The sequence below is a fragment of the Sus scrofa genome, chromosome 9 (assembly GCF_000003025.6).
Source record: "Sus scrofa isolate TJ Tabasco breed Duroc chromosome 9, Sscrofa11.1, whole genome shotgun sequence".
NCBI lineage: Eukaryota > Metazoa > Chordata > Mammalia > Artiodactyla > Suidae > Sus > Sus scrofa.
Genome location: NC_010451.4, coordinates 115777058 through 115801487, shown reverse-complemented (window position 1 = coordinate 115801487; position 24430 = coordinate 115777058). Strand labels below are relative to the sequence as shown.

General features: G+C 42.1%; 1 protein-coding gene across 12 annotated transcripts in view; it reads left to right on the top strand.

The window, feature by feature from the left end:
• The window catches only part of TNFSF4 (TNF superfamily member 4), a 322273-nt gene that overhangs the window by 55970 nt on the left and 241873 nt on the right, over positions 1 to 24430 (top strand). For 9 of the 12 annotated variants that reach the window (XR_002346951.1, XR_002346943.1, XR_002346944.1 and 6 more), the window contains exons 5-6: positions 14293 to 14521; positions 18147 to 18330. Coding sequence is in view for 2 of the 12 variants with exons in the window: in XM_021102255.1 (XP_020957914.1) it covers positions 14293 to 14521; positions 18147 to 18304 (387 nt within the window). In the remaining 10 variants the exon portion in view is untranslated. The other 3 variants (XR_002346950.1, XM_021102255.1, XM_021102254.1) reach the window with 3 other exon arrangements.

The following is a 24430-nucleotide window of genomic DNA, read 5'->3' as shown; positions in this document are numbered from 1 at the left end:
GAGAGAGATTCCTTTATCAGGCTTCCCTTTTCTTTTTTTTTAATTTTTATTTTTTCCATTATAAGTGGTTTACAGTGTTCTGTCAGTTTTCACTGTACAGCATAGTGACCCAGTCACATGCATATATATACACATTCTTCTTTACATTATCCTCCATCACATTCCATCATAAGTGACTAGATATAGGTTCCTGTGCTATACAGCAGGACCTCACTGCTTATACACTCCGAATGCAATAGTTTGTATCTGTTAACCCCAGTCTCCCTGTCTATCCCATTCCTTCTTGGCAACCACAAGTCTGTTCTCCAAGTCCATGAGTTTCTTTTCTGTGGAAAAGTTCATTTGTATCGTATATTAGATTCCAGATATATGATGTCATGTGGGCATTTTTTTTTTCTTTTTGACTTACATCACTTAGTATGAGAGTCTCTAGTTCCATCCGTGTTGCTGCCAATGGCAATATTTTGTTCTTTTTTATGACTGAGTAGTATTCCATTGTATATATGTACCATATCCTCTTGATCCATTCATCTGTTGATGGACATTTAGGTTGTTTCCATGTCTTGGCTATTGTGAATAGTGCTGCAATGAACTTAAAGGTGCATGTATCTTTTTCCAAGGAAAGTGCTCAAGAGTGGGATTGCTGGGTCATATGGTAGTTCTATGTTTAGTTTTCTGAGGTACCTTCATACTGTTTTCCATAGTGGTTGTACCAATTTACATTCCCACCAACAGTGTAGGAGGGTGCTCTTTTCTCCTTACCCTCTCCAGCATTTGTTTTTTGTTGAGAAGTCTTCCTTTTCAAATTTGCCTCCCATGGAAAGATTCCCAGCTTTTCTAGCTCTTGTATGTCCTCACCTGGAGGCCCTTGTATACAAGGAAGCTAACATTTTTCTGAGCAACCACCCTTGAGTGTATGTTTTTATACATTACCTTACCTTATATTTCTCATATAGCCTTTTCTACTGTGAGGGTTAGAGGTGCTCAAAGGTTAGGTTATGTCCCCAGGTCACCTGCAAGTAAGCATTTGGCCAGGATCTAAACTCAACTCCAAACTTCACCAAATGTCAAAATCTGGATATGGTCCCGAATGCTCTTTGTATGCCAGGCATCCTGAGGCCATGGCATACTCTCAGTGGAGGACAGCAAACAAGGTAATGCATGTGAAAGCAATCTGTCAACTGTGAGTACTTTATTCAGAAAGCGAGCATTGGCAAAAAGAATTTTTTAGCAGCCAATTTTCCCCCTGGGGAGAAAGCTCAGCTGAAGTTGGTTCACTCAAGATAGATGAATTGGCCCTTTGTAGCTAAGGGCCGATAATGTCACAAGAAGACAGTGTTTCTCTTTGCTGGTCAGAGGCCCCAGCAGGGCCCAGAGCAAGGCTTCTCTTCCATTGCATTTGTAACAATCCCTGCCTCAGGATGCTGAAAGCACCCTCCATTACCCAGCATCTTACTCAAGAAGGAAGGTAAAGACCTTTAAGAACCTCAACCTGGAAGGCACCACGGTATTTCTGAATTTCAAACCTAATTTGAAGGTTGCTATTTAAGGAACTCAACATTTTCTTAAAAAAAAAAAAAAAAAAAAAAGACTGAATTGGAAGATATTCAGAATATAATAAAAGTATTCTCTAAAGAAAGTTCAAAACAACTATTTTAATTCATCCACTTTGTCTGTAAATAAGAAATATTCATTTGACTATATATATATGTAAAATATGCTCTTTAGCTCTTAGCTCTTCAAGTGGGGAAAACTTAAAAATAATTACTGGCTAAATAGCATTTTAAGAAATCTTATTAAGATGAATGGCAAGATTTCAAACATCCCTTTAGGGCTGGTATGTGCATTATAAATGGATTCTTCATTTTGCAAAAGATTTCAAAGTAGGTCTAAGCTTGCCTGTCAATTATCCTTACCCCAGCTGAGCTTTGAGAATCTGAGAAGGTAGGACTTTGTGGGCTCTTTGGGCTCTAGGGAAAGAGTTTCTTGTCTGGAGAATTTTTTTTAGGATTAAATACACTGCCTGAGTTACCTCTGACCGAAGTGACAGAATACATAAATGTTGAGATTGCATATGTTGTAAAATTATTCATAGAGTATGATATCGGTTCCTGCTGCGAACACTTCCATCAGCTCTTTATTGTAACTATGGAGTCCTATTTACTCTGCGTCCACTTTTTAAAAGAATCCCTTAGGGAATGTGAGTGCCAGGTTAATTGTTCTCATAACAAGCAACGTAAGGAAGGCAGCGAAACCCCTGTTCTGTCCTCTTCCCCGTGATACTTTCCCCTCTCATTGCGAAGTGTTTTCTTTGGCATTCTCTCTCCTAACTCCTTAGGCCATCACATGTTTGTTTTCACAACTGTGCTCTTTCAAAACATCTGCTCTTGACACAGGCAAAGTGGAAAACTTTTAAAAAGTTATTTACATTAAACATAAAAATGTAAAAAAGATTGGTGACTGGCAGAAGTATGCTAAGAAAGCAGTTGTGAATCCTGCACCCTCAGTAAAAAAGAGATATATTTGTATACAATAGATAGATATCCAGCTGGGTAAATGAAGACCATTCAGATTGGCCGGCTGTCCTTTTTCAATGCTACCTGAGTAGTGAGTTCTCTGGAGACCTTCTGTTTTCTTTGACCCCAGGTTCCTTTGAATAGCAAGCTCAGCAACCCTTCTTTATTGAGGTATGATTGATAGGCAAAAAACTACAGTGATCCTTCAACAACTCAGGGGTTGAGACACTGACCCCCTGGGAAGCTGAAAATCCCAGGGGATAACTTGTAGTTGGCCCTCCGTATCGGTGGTTCTTCTGAATCCTTGGTTTCTTCTTATCTGTAACTCTGTGTTGGTGGATTCACTCAGCCACTGATGGTGTGGTACTGATCATGTGGTACTGTAGTGTATGTTATTGAAAAAAATCTGCATACAAGGGGACCTGGGCAGTTCAAACCTGTGTTCAAGGGTCAAGTGTTTATTTATTTTTTGTTTTTTCTTTTCAGGGCTGCACGCGCAGCATGTGGAAGTTCCAGGCTAGGGCTCGAGCCAGAGCTGCAGATGTCGGCCTATGGCCTATTACCACATCTCACAGCAATGCTGGATCCCCGACTCACTGATGAGGCCAGGGATCACACCTGCATCCTCATGGATACTAGTCAGATTCGTTTCCGCTGCGCCACAACAACAATTCCCAAGGGTCAAGTGTTTTTAATGAACACAACTTAATGAGTTTGGAGGTAACTGTACACCTGTGAAACCATTACCATATGTGCCATAAACATACCCATTGCCTCCCAAAAGTTTCCTCCCACCCTACTTAGTTATGTAATATGTTTGCTTATTTTTGTAATAAGAACACGTGACATCAAATCTACCTTTTTAGCAAGTTTTTAAGTATATCATGCAGTGTTATCACCTCTCTGCTGTGCAGCGGTTGTGCTCTATGGGAGTAGATCCCTAGCCGGAGAGCAGGAGGGGTGGGTGGAGTGAGCTCAGGTGTGACTCAACGGCTGTGGGCAAGGCCCTCCACACCTGTCTTGAGGACTATGATAAAGGTTAAAAATAAAATTGTAGCACTTGAGTGGGCCTGTGTGAGTAGTTATTTTAGGTATAGGATTTATTTGACAAAGCAGCAGCTGACAGCCTCAGCCCAGCACCTCCCTGAAACTTCTTGCTAAGATGGGGAGCCCTGCGTCTGTGCTGGTGAGGTCACTTTGCAGTTGTGGTGATTCTAAAAGGAAACTCTCTGATTAGGACTGAAGGATGTTGCTAACACTCCACAAAACATTTATTTATGCTTGCTTAAAAACAAAGCCTGCTAAATCCTCCTCCTCCCTCCTCAAACATTTGCAGAGTGCCCACCAAGTGCTGCACAGTGCTCGGTGGTGGGGGTTTAAAGGTGGATGAGCCAGGAGGTCTTTTTCCCCACAGGAGGTGGAGGTGGCGGCCCAGCTTGTGCTTAAGCACTGGGTTTCAGCCTTTTGAGTACGGATTCCTCCTTCCAAGAGCCACAGAAAACTAGGGGAATCTAGTAAACAACAGCACCCCTCCCAGCTTCTCTCTCTTTACAAGTGAATGCCGCACATTCTAAACTGGGATATTTTCTGTTCGGCACCTGACAAATGGTGAGTGAACTCTGCATATGTTTTCTTTCTTTCTTTTTTTTTTTTTTTTTGTCTTTTTGCCATTTCTTGGGCCGCTCCCGGGGCATATGGATGTTCCCAGGCTAGGCATCGAATCGGAGCTGTAGCCGCCAGCCTATGCCAGAGCCACAGCAACATGGGGTCCAAGCCGCGTCTGCAACCTACACCACAGCTCAGGGCAACGGTGCATCCTCAACACACTGAGAAAGGGCAGGGATCGAACCCGCCACCTCATGGTTCCTAGTCGGATTCGTTAACCACTGCGGCATGACGGGAACTCCATGTTTTCTTTTTGATTTTGCTTAGGCGCACATTTCTGAGCATGGCAAATGTGACAGATCATTTGGAGAGATGAGGGCGTATAGGAAAGGGAGAGGGACCATTCTCTCTCTGAAAAATAGACATTTTAAAATAGAAACATTTTCGTAATCTTTTTAAACTGTTTTAATATGGAAAATTTTGAGCATATAAATGTAGAAAGAATAGCATCATAAACTCCCATGTGCCCTTCACCAACTTCAACAATGATCAACTCATGGCCTAATCTGGTTTCACACACAGCCCCTCTCCTGTATTATTTTGAAGGAAATTTGATACATTGTTTCATCTGTAAACATTTCAACATGTAGTTCTAATAGATACAGACTCCTTTAAAAAAAAGTTACCTTGACACAAATAATTCACCTGAGTTAGCAATAATTCTTTCATGCCATAATCGTCTAGCTAATATTTAGAGTTGTCTCATAAATGCGTGTGTGCATTTTTTATAATAAATTTGAATTAGGATCCAAATTATGTCTATGTATTCCACTTGGTTATTTTGTCTCTTATCCCGTAGATTCCCCTGTTCCATATCCCTTTGTCTTTTATTACTCTTACAATCTGTTGAAAAACATAACTTTTTCCAATAGATTTCTCTAATTGGATCCATGGGGTGCTATTTAACAGGATCCTGAACCTTCTCTTTCCTGTAAATTAATACATTAATAGTTTGATCTAGAGGTTTGGTCAGAATCAGATTCAATTTTTTCCTTAATCTTGACACTATTGAAATTTTGGACTGGACAATTCTTTGTTATGGGGGGGCTTTCCTATGCATTGTAGAATGTTGAATAGCATCCTGGTCTCTAGTTGACAGTAATATCCAGTCGTGACAGTAATATCCAGTAACATCCTGCAGTTGTGACAAAAACATTTCCAAACTTTCCCCATATTCCCTAGAGAGGGCAAGGCATTCTCATTCTTACTGAGAACTACTGTAGACCAACCACCCATCAATTGTGCTTAAAAGTTATCTGCCCACAACCTTTCATTGCTCACGTGCTAATGAGGACTAGCCCATTCCCTACATCTGTTTTATTGGTTGCCTATAGCTGCTATGAAAAGTTACTACAAAAGAAGTGGCTTAAAACAATAAAAATGTATTATCTTATAGTTCCAAAGGCCAGAAATCTGAACTGGGTTTTGCTAGCATGAATGTCAGCAGAGCTGTATTCCTTCTGGAGCATTGAGGACTGAATCTTCTCCCTTGCTTTGTCCAGCTTCTAGAGGCTGCCTTCATTCATTGGCTCATGTCCCTTCCTCCATCTTCAAAGCTAGCAGGCTGTTAGCATCTTCCAACTTCTCTCTCTCACTGATTGTCTTTTATCCTTTTTGTAGGAGCCCTTGAGATTATACTGGGCCCTCTGGAATAATCCAGAAAAAGCCCTCATTTAAAAAAATTTAACTTACTCACCATTGCCAAGACCCTTTTGGCACATAAGGTAATATATTCACAGGTTCCAAGGATTGGGACATGAATGTCTTTTGGGAGCTGTTATTCTGCCTATCACACCCCCATAATGAGAGTCAGAAAGAGTGGAAAATTCACCGGGAGATTTACAAAGAATGATATTAACAGAAAAGAGAACAGAAGTGTGTAGAATGTAGAAACAGTCCATGATTTAGCCACAGCACCTGGCTCAACTTCTCTGCTGGTGGTGTGGAGACACAAAATGCCATATGTGCATTAATACTTTATCACCTCTGATTTCTCCTTTGAAAAGGCTGAATTCCTAACTACTGCTAAGAAAAACCAGACCTGGACATGAAGTGGTAAAAACAGATTTTATTTAGAAAAAACTGTTGCAATAAGAGAAAAGAGATCTGAGTATAAAGCTGGGCTCATTTCCAAATAGAAGGACAAGTGGGGAGGAGCAGGTTGGTTAGTGGATGTGAAATTACTAAGAGGAAACATCAAGGGTAAGAGGGGTCCTAACTAAACTGACCTACTGGGATTCTTGCCGAAGGCAGACCAGGGTGACCAGATGTCACCTACTGATTATGGAGGACAAAGAACCTGATTAGATATTGAGGGTGATCCCCTATGGAGGATGGGGGATTCTGGCTAAACCGACTGAGCAGGTTTGTTGCTAAAATCGGACCATGCAGAGAATTGGACATGAGAAGAGACTTCAGGGGCATCTGAGTAGAGTTTGGTCAAGAAGAGAATCTTTGTCGTGATGTTTTCCTGTCTGGTTGTGCTATTACTGGCCTCTAACTGGATGTGTTCCAAATAGATTCATTGACTTCTCTTCCAAATCTGCTCCTTTTCCCCTCTTCACTAGTTGGATTATGACACTAACATCCTCCTAGAGCCCAACTTTCAATCTCTTCCTTTACTTCATCTCACACGTCAATTATTTGCTAAGTCCTAGGGATCCCATTTCCATGAGAGCTTTTAAACATATCCTTTCTTCCCTATTCCCAGCACTGTTCTTTTACTTCAGGTCTTCAGAGTCTTTTCTTGGATTATGCAGTCGTCCTCCTAAATTACCTCCTAAGCAGCCTCCACGACTTCAGTTTCTCCTCTTTCAGTTTTTCCATCAAGGATAATAATAGCTATTCTTAATACTTATAGCCAGCTATTCTGTGAGCAGAGTTGAGCAGATTTGAGCCAAGGGTCAGGGCAGAAGAGCAGAAGTTCAAAGTTACAGCCTATACAGGTTATCAAATTCACCAGGAACTCCCACTGAAGGTCTGAACACATTCAAAGTGAGCAGACTCAGATTTACTACAAGGTGTTGTTTGGCTGGCTGGCTAGAACACTAAAATTGCTTGGAGGCAGGGGAAATTGCTCAGAGGAAAGGCAAGGGTCTCCATCTGACCTAGTGCTCAGCCTCTTTTAAAAAAAAAAGTGGGGGAGTTCCCATTGTGATGCAGTGAAAATGAATCTGACTAGTATCCATGAGGATGTGGGTTCAATCCCTGGCTTTGCTCAGTGGGTTGGGGATGTGGTGTTGCTCTGAGCTGTGGTGTAGGTCGCAGACGTTGGCTTGGATCCTGCGTTGCTGTGGCTGTGGTGTAGGCTGGCAGCTGTAGCTATGATTCGACCCCTGGCCTGGGAACTTCCATATGACTCGAGTGCGGCCCTACAAAGCAAGGAAAAAAGCGGAATCAATAGTTAAAGAATATCAGATAGAAGGGACATCAAATTATTGCATGGCTGGGGACCTACCTGTCTGGCCCGTTTTTACAGATGTGGCTACTGATGAGGTTCAGGAGATTTAAATAACTTGCCCAAGGTCACACAGGCAGGAAATGGCAGAATGGGAATTTTATCCTAGGACTCTTAACTTTCATGTTCTTTTCACTCTACCATAAGGTCTCACTATGTTTGCAACTTAATTTCTCCCTCTTTTCTTTTTATCTCCAATGTTGCAGTAAAACCAAACTCCTCATTCTTCTTTGCTGGACCTTGAACTTTCTCAGCTTTCTATCTTTTTTTTTTTGGTCCTTTGTCCTTTTTAGGGCTGCCCCTGTGGCATATGGAGGTTACCAGGCTAGGGGTCTAATCAGAGCTGTAGCCGCCGGCCTATGCCAGAGCGACAGCAACTCGGGATCCCAGCCACATCTGCGGCCTACACCACAGCTTCTGGCAACACCAGATCCTTAACCCACTGAGCAAGGCCAGGGATGGAACCCACAACCTCGTGGTTCCTAGTCGGATTCATTTCTGCTGTGCCACGACGGGAACTCCAGTGATTAACTTGCTATCTTTTTGTGTCTGGTTTCCTCTGCCTCCTGGAATGGCCTAGAACCCATCTTCGTCTTTGCAAATCCTATCCTTGCAAGGCTAGCAGCAACATCATTGTTTCTAGGAAGCCATCAGAAAGATCCCCACCTGGAAGTTGCAGGTTTTTCTAATGAATCATAACAGTCCATACCATGCTTATGGTTGTTTCTACTTTATACATTTTATTACAGATATTTATGTATAGGTCTTTCCTAGTGAACACATTGTCTGTGAGGGCAGGTCTGTGTCTAATTCATCGTGGTGCCTCCCACAGAGCCTTGCCTATAAAAGACACCCCCAAATATGTATGGCGTAAAGGAGTGGTGCAAAGATGCTTCTGTCAGAATTGTCTATTTCCAATTATCAACGATTTGGCAAAACACAGTGTTAGAGCCAGAGACCTGGAAGGTGGATGTAATTTTGTTTTACTTTGATTCTGTGCCTTTGTACAAATTACTTCTTCTCCATTGCGTGGGATACTCCCCTTCCTATCCCACATGCTTTTGCCAATTCATAGCTTCCACTTTCTTCAAGACCTGCCTCAATGGGTTGTGATGATGGATGTACAATTATAAATATAATAAAATTTATTGAAAGAAAAAAAAGATCGGCCTCAAAGCCTAGCTGTGCCTGCAAGACTTCTCTCCTGAGTCCAGGACACCATGGTTGCTCTGTTCCTAGTGGTTACAAGGCACCCACACAGATCAACCATTGCTAAAAATCATCAAGTCATTATCATCATAAAACATCAAACTATTATCAAGTACGTGGCATATGAAAGGCTACACCGTGGGCTATGATGGAGGTCAGAGAAAGCTTACAAGGAGGTGGGATACTAGCAGGGTTTTTTTAAAAATGATTTTTATTTTTTCCATCATAGTTGGTTTACAGTGTTCTGTCAATTTTCTACTGTACAGCAAAGCGATCCAGTCACACACACACACCCCCACACACACATTCTTTTTCTCACATTATCCTCCATCAAGCTCCATCACAATTAACCAGACACAGTTCCCAGTGCTATCTGTATAGCAGGATCTCATTGCTTATCCATTCCAAATGCAATAGTTTGCATCTATTAACCCCAAACTCCCAGTCCTCCCACTCCCTCTCCCTCCCCCTTGGCAACCACAAGTCTGTTCTCCATGAGTTTCTTTTCTGTGGAAATGTTCATTTGTGCTGTATACTATATTCCAGATATAAGTGATATCATATGGTATTTGTCTTTCTCTTTCTGACTTCACTTAGCGTGAGAATCTCTAGTTCCATCCATGTTGTTGCAAATGGCATTATTTTGTTCTTTTTTATGGCTGAATAGTATTTCATTGTGTTTATGTACCACATCTTCTTAATCTATTTATCTATTGATGGACTTTAGGTTGTTTCCATGTCTTGGCTATTGTGGATAGTGACAAGCAGGGTCTAGAAGCCTGTGTTTTAATTCAAGAGGTGGAAAGAAAGGGAAATAAAATTATGCAGACTACTGAAGTTCAAATCCTGCTCTTTCCGTTGCTGGTTGTGATCTTGAGAAAAATCATTAAATCTCTTTTGGAATCCGTTTCCTCATTTGTAAGATGGGAATAATAAAATTTGTTACGATGGTTATGAGGATTAATGTGGAAGACTTAAGTACTGGTTAGATCTCTTTTGGTGGCCAGGGATATTTATATAGTTAATTAAGATATAATATATAACAACATTTTCAGTGGTCAGTATATGAAGCAGACAAAACTCCTTTCTCCAAATCACCAAATCTCTCATCTGGTGGTGTCTGCCCTCTTGCTCAGGTTGGCTGAAGTTGGGAAAAGCCTTTTATCTGGTCTTCCTTCTACAGGGGACCATGGTTGGTTGTATATGGTTCTAGTAACTATGTATTGGTTAGTATTGGCTGATTTCCCAAGGGAGAGGGAAACTGCATTGTTCTCAGCCCCCTGCACATACTCTGCTGCTTTAAGTCTGTGTTTTACTTAGTGTTCTTCTTCAGTGTGAAATGAACCATTTTCCCAGCCTTAGCCTGGCCAGCTTTACTGCCCCAGTAGAAGGCAGCTGAGGACTGTAGCCCATTTTTCTGACCCTTGTTTGACCCACTTGACTGGCCTTGGTTCCCTTTGTCTGTGCTTCCATGCTTGCACGGGATATCACTCTCTCATTGCACAGTTATCATACTATAAAGACCTGCCTCTCTTTCCAAACTCTTCAGCCTTTCAGAATTAGCACATGACACTCATTTACTAAACGTTGAATGAGTGAATAGACTTTTCTCCATTCTTATCTTTTTGCTTCTAGAACCACTATTATTCCTACCTCTTTTTGCATTGTTTATGACGTATTAGTTATAAAACTACTTCCTGATCTGATCATCAGTATTGTCCCCAGGTGTTAAAAATGATAATATTCAGAGTTCCTGTTGTAGCTCAGTGGGTTAAGAACTCTGCTTAATGTCTGTGAGGATGCAGGTTTGATCCCTGGCCTTGTTCAGTGGGTTAAGTATCTGGCATTGCTGCAATGGTGGTGTAGATTGCAGATGTGACTCAGATCTGGTGTTGCCATGGCTGTGGCATAGGCCTACAGCTGTGGCTCTGGTTCAACCCCTAGCTTGGGAGCTTCCATATGTCATACGTGTGACCACAAAAAAAGGAAAAAAAAAGATAACACTAGCTCACATCTACTGATCACTTACTGTTTGTCTGGCACTGTTTCAAGAACTTGACAGGCATAAATTCCTTTAAATGTCCCTTTGTTGCCAAAGTTTTCTGCTAGAGGTTAACCTTGACTTTGTGAAGGTATTCTATCCTGTTAGAGTCTCACCATAGCACAACAAATCCTTCAGTAAAACACAAGATGGTTAGACTTATTAAGTACTGAAAGACATGACTAGGAAGCTCCCATGGTGGCGCAGTAGAAACAAATCTGACTAGTATCTGTGAGGATGTGGGTTCAATCCCTGGCCTCTGTCTGTGGGTCAGGGATCTGGTGTTGCCATGAACTACAGTGTAAGTCACAGATGCAGCTTAGATCCCACGTTGCTGTGGCTGTGGCATAGGCTGGCTGCTGTAGCTCTGATTTGACCTCTAGCCTGAGACCTTCCATATGCTGAGGTTGTGGCCCTAAAAAGCAAAGAAAGATATGACTAGAAAAAACAACAACAGAAGGAAGTACCGAACATGTGGTATCCTTATAATGCAGTGACACTACAGTTTTTTGGTTCTCTTTAGATTTAAATTACTGTATTATGTTTCAGGTAATTTAAACCAGAAGCACAAGTCAGGATGGGTTGTTGTATTTACATTTCAGTTTCCTGAGGCAGTCTAGAGTTACGGAAACATAAATATCGGCATGAAAAAAATGAGGGAGGTTTTCATTGTTTTTCTAAAAGAGGTAAATTTACAAGGAAGATAGATATGGGAAAATTAGTCATGGGGATTCATCTTTCAGTGAATCCTTCTTGGCTGGGAAGGAAAGTTTTCTTCTAGTTAGATGGGAGTGGTAACAAGGATTATTTTACCAGAAGGTGGAGGCAGTTGGCTGATGAGGAGAGCTTCCTGGGCAGACAAGGAGGGGACAATATAATATGGAGGGAATAGGGTTCAGTGAGTCTCAGATTCAGAGCTCAGTGACACTGCTAACCAGGTGTTAGCTTTGGTCAAATTACTTATCTTCCTGGAGGCTTAGTTTTCTTATCCATGAAAATAGAGTTTGGGTTGCCAGTTTTACCAAATAAAAATACAGGTTGCCTAGTTAAATTTGAATTTCAGATAAACAATAATTTTTTAGTATACTGCTTTTAGAGTCAGGTCCTTGAGAATTATTTTCCTCTCAGCAGAGCCACAGCCCAGTAAGGAGCTCCAGCACCCCAAAAGGCCTTTTAATGGCAGTATGTCTTACAGAGAGCCCTTAATGAAAGTTACTGACTCTAATTTAGGGAAGGTAAATTATAAGCAAAGTCTGGGAATCAGATTGAGAATTATGTGGTGTGTTCCTTGGGAGAGGAAGAAAATTATAAAATTATATCATTTTTTTAAATTACTTGAGAGATTTTCTTTAAAACTTTGTTCCTTAGGGTATTGTAAATTATAAGCAAAGTCTGGGAATCAGATTGAGAATTATGTGCTGTGTTCCTTGGGAGAGGAAGAAAATTATAAAATTATATCATTTTTTTAAATTACTCGAGAGATTTTCTTTAAAACTTTGTTCCTTAGGGTATTATTAAAGAAAAAGATATTCACTGACACTTGTTAAAGATGGTAAAGCATCTTTACCACTTTATTCAGGACAATTATGTTAGGTGTACAGATCACTGCAGTGGGATTTTGTGGTAGAGGAAAGAGATTGGGCTCAACCCCAAATACAACATGGGCAAGTGGGAATTTACAGCCAAAGAGCAGATAGGGGTCAGTGTATGGAAAATTACTAAGAGGCAACACCAGGGGTCAGGAGGAATCTGGCTAAGTTGACCGAAAGGAGTCTTGCTAAAAGTAAGCCAGGATGATCAGACATTACCTCAGAATTCTGAAGGATGAGGAACCTGATCAGATATTGAGGGCGGTGTTTCTGGTTATGCTGACCTAGCAAGGTTTTTTTTTTTTTTTTTTTTGCTAAAGCTAGATTTTACAGGGACATGTGCAGATGGGCTTAGGAGAAGTTTCAGGAGTCTGACTGAATTTTTGAGTGTCAATATCATTTAATATATTTAGTGTATACTGGTCTGATGTTTGAAGTTTCAGGTATTTTTCATTTGCTTCATTTTTAAATGGAAGGAAAGTGTATTTAACTTTTCTTCAGGAACTTTAGCATTTTGAGGAGATTGTGTGGTCATATTCAACGTGTTAGGCACTTCTGACTAGAAAAAAAAGACCTTTACTGCCACCTGATGGCCATATAATCTTACTGCAACATGCCTTAGAGCTGCCACAGAGGAAAGTGCATCTTTGAAATTTGCAGAATCCAGAGGACCCTAAGGCTGTGTCCTGATGGTAAAAGCCATGAACAACTGTGCCTTTTCCTGTAATTCCCCTTCACCCAAGACTTGAGGTTGAGAATTAGCAGCTGACTAGGGGAAGTAAAGATGGGAAAATGGTGAAGTCCATGCTCTCCTCCTCTGTACAGTGAGTTTCCAAAACTGAAGAAAAAAGCCAGAGAGGGCAGCTTTGCATGGAGTAGGGTACTGATTATTACTTTGGACTGGTTGTATAAAGGCCAAGACAAAGGAAAGCTCCTCTTTGTTTTATGCCTAAGAGTGGCTAGAAAATCCATGGTATTGCTCAGCTTTTATCACAATGGCAGGGAAAACACAAATCCAAACAGTGAACTGAAAAGACAAAGGAAAAAGAAAAAAAAATATGTTTTTCACTTATATTCTATTGCATGCAGCTCATTTCAATAAACAGGTTTCCAAAGCAGGGGAAAGGAAGCTCAGGAATGCTGAATTGTGTTTGGATCCAGCTTTTCACCTTAAATATGAACAAATTTAGGTCAAAATCAGGGAGGCTTGAGTCCAGGAAAATGTTATCAGTGGAGTCAGAAATGTATCTATTTTTAAAACATATTTTAAAAGATCCATTCAGTCCATGATAGCAGAGACATGAGTGGTGTCTACTCCTGGCCTCATCCTGACCATGGCAAGAAGAGCTGCTTCTTCTTGTTCTCTCTTCTCCCCATGGGTGTTTTGCAGGTGCTGCAGGGAGGCATGGAAGTTGGTTCAATCAGGGCCTCTTACCCAGCATTCATCTCCTCTTTTCTGTGAACTCTGTCTTCTGCCTCTGGGGCTGCAAATAATGCTAACCTTTGAATGCTGCCTGGCAGTCGGCCCAGGCTGCTTTCACACTCACTGAATCAGTGAACCTTTCTCACCTCCCAGGGAGGCCTTAATATCTCTCTTTACCAAAGAGGGTCCTGAGAGCAGAGGCTGACATGCCAGAGGCCATTGCAAACCTGGAAGTGGCAGGGCCTGGCAAACCTGGGTCTTTGGTTGATGGTCAGGCCCCTCTCCCTTGTATTTGCTGCCCTAGCATCTCTGCCTTCAATTTCTGGCTTCCCGTTTTGAACTATGATGATTTTCTTGACTCTTTTTTTGTTTCTTTTCTTTCTTTGTGAAAGTTTTCAAGACGCCCACGAGTGGAAAATGCACTCCCCCCAGCCAAATCAAACTTCGCCAGATTCCTAACAGCTGTGTGCATTGAAATGACTAATGAAAGAGCCCTCTGCTGCCAGTGGAACTTTCACACAGGGCATTGTCGCTGCTACTCACCAGGACCCAACCCTGCGTATTTACATACTGGATGTCACCCCAAAAGCCCCCGACCAGGGGATTTCCGGGATGTAATAAGTAAGAACACTGTTCTGGGCCTTGGAAGGGGCACTGTCTGAGAACCCATTCTTTGGCGGGGGGGGTTAGCATTTCAGGTCCCACCCCTCCCTTGCTGAGGGCCCTTCTTCTGGGGAGATGTCCAGATTTAGTCATAGATCCATCAGTGGCAGGGTACTGTCTGCCAGCTATAAATTGAGATGCTGGGGATACCTGGCTGAGGAAGTTAGGGCACCTCCCTGCCTGGAGCTTGATGCCTGCTTAAGGCAATGCACAGGAACGCTTGGATAACTTCAGCTGGTAGCATAGGTATGGAGGGGGTGTTCTGGGAGCTCAGAAGAGGGGCACCTAATTTAAGGCTGTTTAGGGATGGCTTTCTGGAGCTCGAATGACGGAGCAGATTCTTCAACATTTTTCAAAGAATTTTTTTAAAATCCAGTTACAAAGGTAATATATCTCATTGCAAATAACTTAAACCTTATAGAAATAGGTTCCTTTAGAAACTAGTTCAGGGGATGAAGTGGAAGAAAGAAAACTTGCTTCGTAGGATTTCTACTCATTTGAAGCTTGGGGCTTTCCTCCTGAAAAGGAGTTTTGTGTGTGTCTGTGTGTGTGAGTGTGAGCACATGTGCAGGTGTGAGGGGGTGGAGTAGTGCCTGAAGGAGGGAGGCGAAGACGCTAGGGGAGACTTGTCCCTGGTCCTCACGCTCTTTGCGATGATGCCAGCCTGGGTAAGAAATCAGCCATTAAGGGACTCTGGTTCCTCCAACCTCACCTTCCAGGTTTTAGTCTTGGTTATCGCTGTCTTAAAACTTCAGAGTCTCATCTCTGCCTTCTCCTCCAAGTGATTTATCATGGTGTTTTCCTGAACAAAATGGGTCTCCCTCTATGAAAGAACTATAGGGCTAGGTTTAAGATGTTAACAGCATTTGAAGTTCCCATTGTGGCTCAGTGGAAATGAATCTGACTAGTGTTCCCCAAACAAGAGAAGGAGGTACAAAGTACCAGATGACCAAAAAGAATAAAAAGTTCCCTAGAGATACAGGGGAATCTTACAGACTCCCAAAATGGAAAGTATAGCTTCACTCATAGGACCAAGAGGAATTGGAATTGGAAACTGGAATTGGAAAGTCAGTGGCTAGGTTCCTCGGAGTGTACCAGTCTGTACTCTTTCTCTCTCTCCTCTTGAAGACAGCGTTTCCCCAGTCCCCTTGCTCACCTCCATCCTGACTATTGGAAATTAGTTGCCTGTCTCTCTGAGAATATCTATATTCCTATCTTCTAGAAACGCCACCAGATTTCCTTCTCTATCCATTCTTGGTCTGGGTGGGCTCCATCCCCAGCCCTAGGAATGAGCCATAGGACCCAGGCCCAAGCCAGTTATTGTACTTCTGGCCACAGTGATTGATCCAGGGGTGAGCATGTGGTCTAAGACAGCCTGGCAGTTCTATAAAAATTGAATTATAACTTACATCTTGTAAAGTGTATAGATCTTAAGTGTACAGCTCAATGGATTTTATATATTTATACGTCTATGGAACCATGACCAAGATAAAGCTGTCAAATATTTCTAGCAGCCCAGAAGGCTCCCTGTCAACACACCATCCAAAGGTAACCCTACTCTGACTTCTGTTACCATAAATAGAAATCTTACCTTTTTTGAACTCCATTTACATGGCATCATACAGTATATAATCTTTGGTATTTGTCTTTGATTGAGATTACATCTGTGAGATTCATTCATTTTTTTTATAGTATTTGTTCATTTCTTTCTATATCTTTATGGTATTCTATTAGATGAATCATACCACAATTTTTTTTAATTTAATTTTTTTTTTGTTCTTTTTTTTTTTGTGCTATTTCTTGGGCCGCTCCCGCGGCATATGGAGGTTCCCAGGCTAGGGGTCCAATCGGAGCTGTAGCCACCTGCCTATGCCAGAGCCACAGCAACGCGGGATCCGAGCCGCGTCTGCAACCTACACCACAGCTCACGGCAACGCCGGATCATTAACCCACTGAGCAAGGGCAGGGACCGAACCTGCAACCTCATGGTTCCTAGTCGGATTCGTTAACCACTGTGCCATAATGGGAACTCCATACCACAATTTTTTATCCATTCTACCATATGGACTTTTGGGTTGTTTCTGGTTTGTGACTAGTTGCTACGTACTTTATTGTGTGTATCTTGGTGAATATAAACACTCATTTCTTTGGGTATGTATCCGAGTAGAATTTCCAGGTCAGAGAGAAAAAATGCATATCTTTAGTAGGTATGACCAAATAGTTTTCCCAAGTGATTGTACCAATTCATACATCTACCAGTAGTATATGAGACTTACAGTTGCTCTATATGCTTGCCTATACTCACTGTCAGCCTTATAAATTATAGCCATTTTGAATGGGTATCATTGTATCATATTGTAGTTTTAATTTGTATTTTCATGATGACTAACGGGTGCTGAACACTTTGATATACTCATTGGCCTTCGGATATCCTGTTTTGTCAAATGGCTGTTTAAGCTTTTGCCCATTTCTAAAAAAGCATTGAATAGTTGTTGGTCTTTTTTTATTACTGATTTCTTGTAGTTCTTTATGTATTCTTGATATGAGTCCAGATACAAATATTTACTTTATGCATATACTGCAAATGCACTCGCCTAACCCGTGGCTAACATTTTTACTCCCTTGATGATGTCTTTTTATCATCAGTTAACAAACACAAGTTCAATTTGTTAATCTTTTCTATGGTTAATGTTTATTAACGTGCTCTGTTGGCTCACTCTGAGGTCATGGACCATTTAGCAACTTTTGAGGGAGGTTGAGGTAAATAGTTCCTTCTTTTTTGATGAATTTGAGGTCATGAGGAGGTGAGGCTGAGTCAGACATGAAAGCGGAAAGCAAAAAGACTTGCAGGGCTGGTCTTGAGGTGGAGCACTGTCAGAACTAGGCCAAAACTGTCCACTGGTTGTGGCTGAGATCAAGAAACAGGCTGAGAGGATGTGGCAGGGAAGTTGATCTCTGAACAGGTTCATTTAGTTTATTCTTTGATAAAGTATTGACTGAATGTTTATTCTGCAGTGTGACACTCTCGTGGAGCTTATATTCTAGAGGAATAGAAATTACTTAAAAACTCTCATAGTACAGATTAGAGAACCCAGGTGAGGACACGATAAGTAATTTGTCGTCATAGCTAGGGCAGAACCACTGCTAAAGCAGGGCCACAGCTGAAATCCAGGTCTCCTGGGTTAAACTCTCCCCTAGCCCCTCCTCCTAACACTAGTCTGGCAAAGAAAGCTGAGAAGTGATGATCATGAATGACATCCCCTTTGACTCAGGCTTAAGGTAGACTAAGCCTATCTCAAGTGGGTGGAGGTTTTCCTCTCTTCCTTTCACCCTGGGCAAATAGAAAGTGAGATCCTCTCTGGTCTGCAGTGGCGGAGACTTCAGAAAGCCCACACAGGTCAAGGGACTAAAGCAGACCAGTGTCAGCAGGGGGAAATCAGGGGGACTTCCCCAAAGTTCTTCCTGTCAAGAAAGAAGCATTAGAGACCTTCATGAAGGGGGAAAAAAAAAAATCTCAAGGACTATTCCAGACTGGGTTAAATGTCTCACTAATGCAGCTGTTACCCTTTGGGTTTTATTCCAGGACACTGGGCTTCATCCCTCAGCTCCAGGAATCTGGGATTTGAAGCAGGGTTCCACTTCAAGCAAGTCTTAGGCCGATGCTCAGTTCCGAAGAGCACCAGGGTCTTCCCCATTGGCAGTAGATGGGAGCGGATGGACATTTGGATGCCTTGGTATTGATGGATGAACTGGAGGCCAGAGACATGGTGAGCTGGTGATGCTATGAGGCTGAACCCTTTTCCACCAAGGGGAAGCAAGTGGATGAATAAATGAGGGCTGGTCTCCAACACCTGGCTGACCAGGTGAAGCCGCTGGCCAGCAGTTCTGGCACAACCATGTTAGAAAGTTGAATCACCCCCTCTCACAGTCTGAAGCTGCATTTTAGCAAGGTCCCCAGGTTAAAGTCTGAGGAGTGCTAAGAGGAGGCAGAACTGTTGTGTGGAGTAAAGAGCCTGGTCTATGCAGCAAGGGTCCATGTGCTTGGGAGTTTGAATTTCTAGGTGGAAATTACTCCTCCTTGGTGAGGAGGAAAGGGCTGTTACGCTTAGAATGGTATTTGCATAGGAAGTTCATCCCTGCTACATCCATCATACAGGAGTAGAAGGGCTCCGAATTTTTACCCCCATCCTTTGGAATTCTGCTGTCATTATTGTTTAGACACCAGCACCATGAGGGCTCACTTAGACATGCTCATAACTGTTAAAGCATATTGGCTAAGCCCCTTTATAATAAAAATCTTTGAATGTTGCCTCACATTACTGGAGGACAGCAGTAACAGTGGGGCCGCAAAATTGGATCTTTTTTCCCCTTTCTTTTTTGGCAACCCCACTGCATATGGAGTTCATAGGCCAGGAATCAGATCTGAGTCACAGTTGCAACCTATGCTGCAGCTGCAGCAATGCCAGATCCTTAACCCACTGTGCTGGGCCAGGGATCAAACCTGCATCCTGGCACTCCGGAGTCCCTGCCAATCCCGTTGTGCAACAGCAGGAACTTTGTAAAATTGGATCTTGATATCTATCTACCATTTTTTGCATGAGAAGATGACCTGCAGAATCAGTGAATGTATTTTTTGACTATTCTGGGCTCAAGTGACCTTCTCCCTTGAATGCCTGTTTAACTACAAATTTGGAGTTTTTTGGGTTAGTTTTATGGTTCACTATTAATTTGTGAGTGTTATATATGCAGTTCTGACAATGTTGTCATCATCTCATGTTTATAGTGGATTGTGGATTTTTAAATATTAGGGACTATGTCTTTTTTTCATTTCAATTCACATTTTATTGAAGTATAACACGCATATAGAAAAGAGCACAAATCTTAAGTGTACAGCATGAGGGAGTACATAAAGGACGTCTAGCCGGAGCCCAGATCAGGAAACAATACCAGAACTGCAGAAACTCCTCACCACTCTCTTCTAGTCACTATTTCCCCATTATCCTCCCATCAGGGTAATCAAATCCTCACTTCTGATACTGTAGATTAATTTTGCACATGGGAGCCATATTTTTATATCAGAAAAAAAATACTTGGTGTTCCTGTCATGGCTCAGTGGTAATGAACCCTGCTAGTATCCATGAGGATTCCAATTTGATCCTTGGCCTCGCTCAGTAGGTTAGGGATCTGGAGGTGCAGAGAGCTGTGGTGTAGGTCGCAGATGCTGCTCAGATACTGTGTTGCTGTGGCTGTGGTGTAGGCCGGCAGCTGTAGCTCCAATTCGATCCCTAGCCTGGGAACTTCCATATGCTCTGGGTGTGGCCCTGAAAAAAAAATTGAGTTAAAAATACTGTAAATCAGTAAAAGCAAATGTCTTTCAGGGAATACACAGTTCAGTTACAAATTCTGTCGTCCTTGGCTTTACCTATAAATGTTGAAAGATTTTTAATTTAATTTTTCTTATTTTGAAATAATTTCAAACTTAAGAATAGTGTAGTAACCTTTTTTCCCCTGATCCACTGTAGAGGAAGTAGCTGGCATAAATACCCTGTCACCTCCTCCCCTCCAATATTTTACTGTGTTCCTACAGGGATATCCTACAATATAACAGTCACACAACCATCAAAATCAGGAAAATAACGTTGCTGCATTATTGCCACATAATCTGCAGACACATTCAAGTTTCAAGCACCAGTCCAGGATTACGTGTTGCATTTAGTTGTCATGTCTCTTTAGTCTTCTTCAAAGTAGAGGAGTCTTTCCTTGACTTTCAGGGCTCTCACAGTTTATTAAATTACAGAGTAGGCATTTTTGTGGCGTGTACCTCAGTTTGATTCTGATGTTTCCTCATAATTAGATTTAGGTCACGCTTTTTCTTCTTTTTTTTCTTTTTAGGGCCGCACCCATAGCACATGGCGTTCCCAGGCTAGGGTTTGAATCAGAGCTACAGCTGCTTCCCTACACACAGCTCACAGCAACGAGGCCAGGGATCTAACCCAAAACCTCATGGATACTAGTCTGATTCATTTCCGCTGCACCACAATGGGAATTCCTAGGTCATGCTTTCAAAATTTCATTTTTGGGAGGAATATCACAGAAATGATGGTCTTGTCATTGCCTCCAATAGGTGGTGTACAATTTCAGTTAATTAATGGTGATGTTCCCTTTGATCACTTAAGAGTATCTGCCAGACTTCCTTCTTGTAAAGGTATTCTTTTTCCCTTTATAACTAGTGAGAGGTACTTTGAGACTGTGTAAATACCCATTCAGCATCAAACATTCACTCATCAGTTTTACCATCCATTGGTTATTCTTGTCTGAATCAGTATTATGATGATGATTGCCAGGTAGTGGTTTTCTAATTTAACTTATTCATTCTACATTTATTAGTTGGCATACTGCTGTAAGGAAAAGCTCTTCTTATTAATCAGTTAATGAATTTATTTATATCAAATATGGCCTCATGGATTCCTAGCTTTATTTATTGGGTTGTCATCTGTTATCATTATTTATCAAATCTGTTAGCACGTTGTTCGCAGGTTGGCAGTGCTTCCCTTGATCCATGCTGCTCAGGCTCTGACATCCTACACTGGGCTGTGCTGACATCCTCCTCATCCTACTTGGGCCCTGATGCCTCGAACCAGCCTGTTTCTTCTGCTGCTCTCCTCACCCTCGTTGGCTTTGGGTAAAGCCACTGCCACCACCTTTGCTCCTTTGCGTGAACATCTGCCTTACTCCACTCTGGCTTCGACAGCCTACCCTGAGTGGTGGGATCATCCTCCTCGTGCGATCTGCTCAACTGTCAACTATCCTGCCTTGCTCTCATTACCGTATCCCTGACCCTTGATCCCCCCTCACTCTGCTTAGATGCTAATACCTTTCACTGCTGTCACTGCCCCTCTGCACAGATGCCTTCCTCACCCCATCACCATAGGCCCCCCACTTGGAAGCTCTCCATAATTACCATTCAGGGCCCCCACACCCTGGAATTCTGCCTATCAACCCCACCTATCTTGCTTAGCCCTTTCGAATACTTTTCAGACTGAATTATCCAGGAGAGAAGGCAGGAAGGCAGAGACTGTCTCAGGGTAGACTTTGCCATAAGTCACAGGAGACACAGTACCCAGGGCCCACCATTGTTTGTATACCCCAATGTGGTACTTTTAATTTCTTTTTTAAATTCAGAAGAAATAATGAATATAATAATAACGATAAATATAATAATCCAGCTTGAGGATATTTGTTCTTACATTAATACAAAATAAAACTTTTAATTTTTTTTTTTTTTAACAGAGAAAGGGACCCATGAAAAAAGTGCCTAGAGCCCATGAAAGTTGTAACGCAGCCCCACTGTGTAATACTTAGCTTTGTATGCCCAGTTCCTTGGAGAGTTTCTGGAACATAGTATGAACTCAGTAAATGGTTGGGAAATTAGTGAATAAGTGGTCAACGATCAGCATCACCTGAAAATTTGTTAGAAATGCAAATTCTCAGCCCTCACCTCAGACTCACTGACACTGAAACTCTGGGTCTGGGGCCCAGCAATCTGTGTTAGAACAAGCTGTCTGGGTGACTTTGAGGCACACTAAAGTTTGAAACTCATGGCCACTCTTCTGTCTCTATGTATTTATAGCCAGGACTCACCTTGCCCTGCCAAATGCCTAAGCTATGTGTTGGGTGAGCAAGGAGCTTCTTTTGTAGACCTTGGGGATGACCTTGAAGCAGGAAAAGCCCTCTAGGGATTGAGATTATACCACTTTTCCAATTGTCTCAACATTTTCTCTCTGACTCATGAAGATTGATACACATTGTAATGAAAGCTGAGGGCATTACATACTTAGGTCAGATATTGAAATAAAAGGAGCTTTAAAAATCTTATATTGCCTCTGGCTGGGCTTTGGTTGTGGCTAAACATATATACCAGCTGGACTTTTACAAGATGGTGTGGAGTCACAGAAGCTCTGCTCTGGTTTGGATGTTCTATTTGAAAAGTCCTCTTGCAAAGTGCAGAAGGGCAATTATTCTTTTTTTTTTTTTTGTCTTTTTTGCTATTTCTTGGGCCGCTCCTGTGGCATATGGAGGTTCCCAGGCTAGGGGTCTAATCGGAGCTGTAGCCACTGACCTACGCCAGGGCCACAGCAACGCGGGATCCGAGCCGCGTCTGCAACCTACATCACAGCTCACGGCAACGCCGGATCGTTAACCCACTGAGCAAGGGCAGGGACCGAACCCGCAACCTCATGGTTCCTAGTCGGATTCGTTAACCACTGCGCCACGACAGGAACTCCCAGAAGGCCAATTAATAATAGATAAACTGCCTCTCCAGAGTCTCAGGGCAAATCAGTCTGTAGGAATTACGGGTATTAATAATTCCAACCTTGTGGGATTGCAAATATGGTGTGTCTTTGGCTGAGGTATGAGAAGAATAACCTAGGAACGCATCTTTGACCTACGAAAAAATATACTGACAAATATACCCCTTCCTCCTATATAAAATTTCTGAGCACAAAAAATGAGGCTTAGAAGTTGAGACAAATGATTGTAAATCAACTATAAGAGAAAAAATAAAAATCTTAAAGAATTTGAGACAAATGATTAAAAATATCATTGTAAAGAAGCCAGGGATTTTTGGACAATATTAACAAAGGAAGTACAAGTGATTGAGCAAGCTCTAGCCACACAAGCTTTACACTAGCTACATTACAAGACAAAAAAGAGTGGGATTCCGTGCTCTGTTAAGGGTTTTGAACATGATCCTAGTGGTACATGGTTCAGGTTTATTATTTGGGATACTCATAGGCTGGAGGTGGCAAAAGACCTGGAAGGGGGAAGTTGGAGACAGGGACAGGTGGGAAGAAGGAAAGATGATCAGGAAGACACTTAAAGGCGCCTGAACTAGGGACATGATGAATAATGCAGGATGTTGAGTGAGGGTGAGAGAATGTCAGGAATGGCTCCCACGCTTCTGCCAGTGAGTTATATAGAGAGGACATCTGGATAGAGTTCTGGGAATAGGCACAGGAGGCAGGCTGAGCTTTCAGTGGAATTTTAGGTGTGGGGCACATGTCCTGCATTTAGGGCTTGCCTCTGGTACCTCATCTGGATAGCCTCTGGGATTCAGTACATCAGGACGCACATTCTGAGGTTGGTACCCTCATGCCCATTTCTGGCTCTCCAGACCCCCCTTTCCACCCAACCTCTAGCCTTAATTCCTCTAGTGCTCCTGTCTGTCTCATGACCTTCCTCACTCTACCTACCAAACTGTCATTCCTTCCCAGCTCTGGGTTAGGAAATAAAACTTCAAATTTATGGCCATGTGATTCCATTTCAACTGTTGTATTTGGGGTGAAATCCCTTTCTTTAAGTAGTTTTAATGGTGATTCATAGCACTTTTGTGAAACATTTATTTATAGCCAAGAATTGTGGATGGTATGGTTATAATTTTAGATATTATGCTAAGTATAAGGCTTTTTCTTCTATTTTTGCCCCAACTATTTCATATCCAAGTTATCTGATTTAGGCATTATGAATGGGCTTTCTTTCTTTCTTTTTTTTTTTAGGCCCCCACCTGAGGTATGTGTAAGTTCCCAGGCTAGGGGTCAAATCAGAGCTGCAGCTGCCAGCCTGTGCCACAGCCACAGCAATGCTGGATCTGAGCTGCGTCTGAGACCTATGCCACAGCTCATCATGGCAACACTGGATCCTTAACCCACTGAGCCGGGCCAGGGATTGAACTCGCATTCTCATGGATTCTAGTTGGATTACTTGGGAATTTCACAATGGGAATTCCTGAACGGGGTTTGTTATATTGCTTGTCCAATATGAGGAAAATCTGATTTTTTTGCCCTTTTTTTTTTTTTTTGGTCTAAG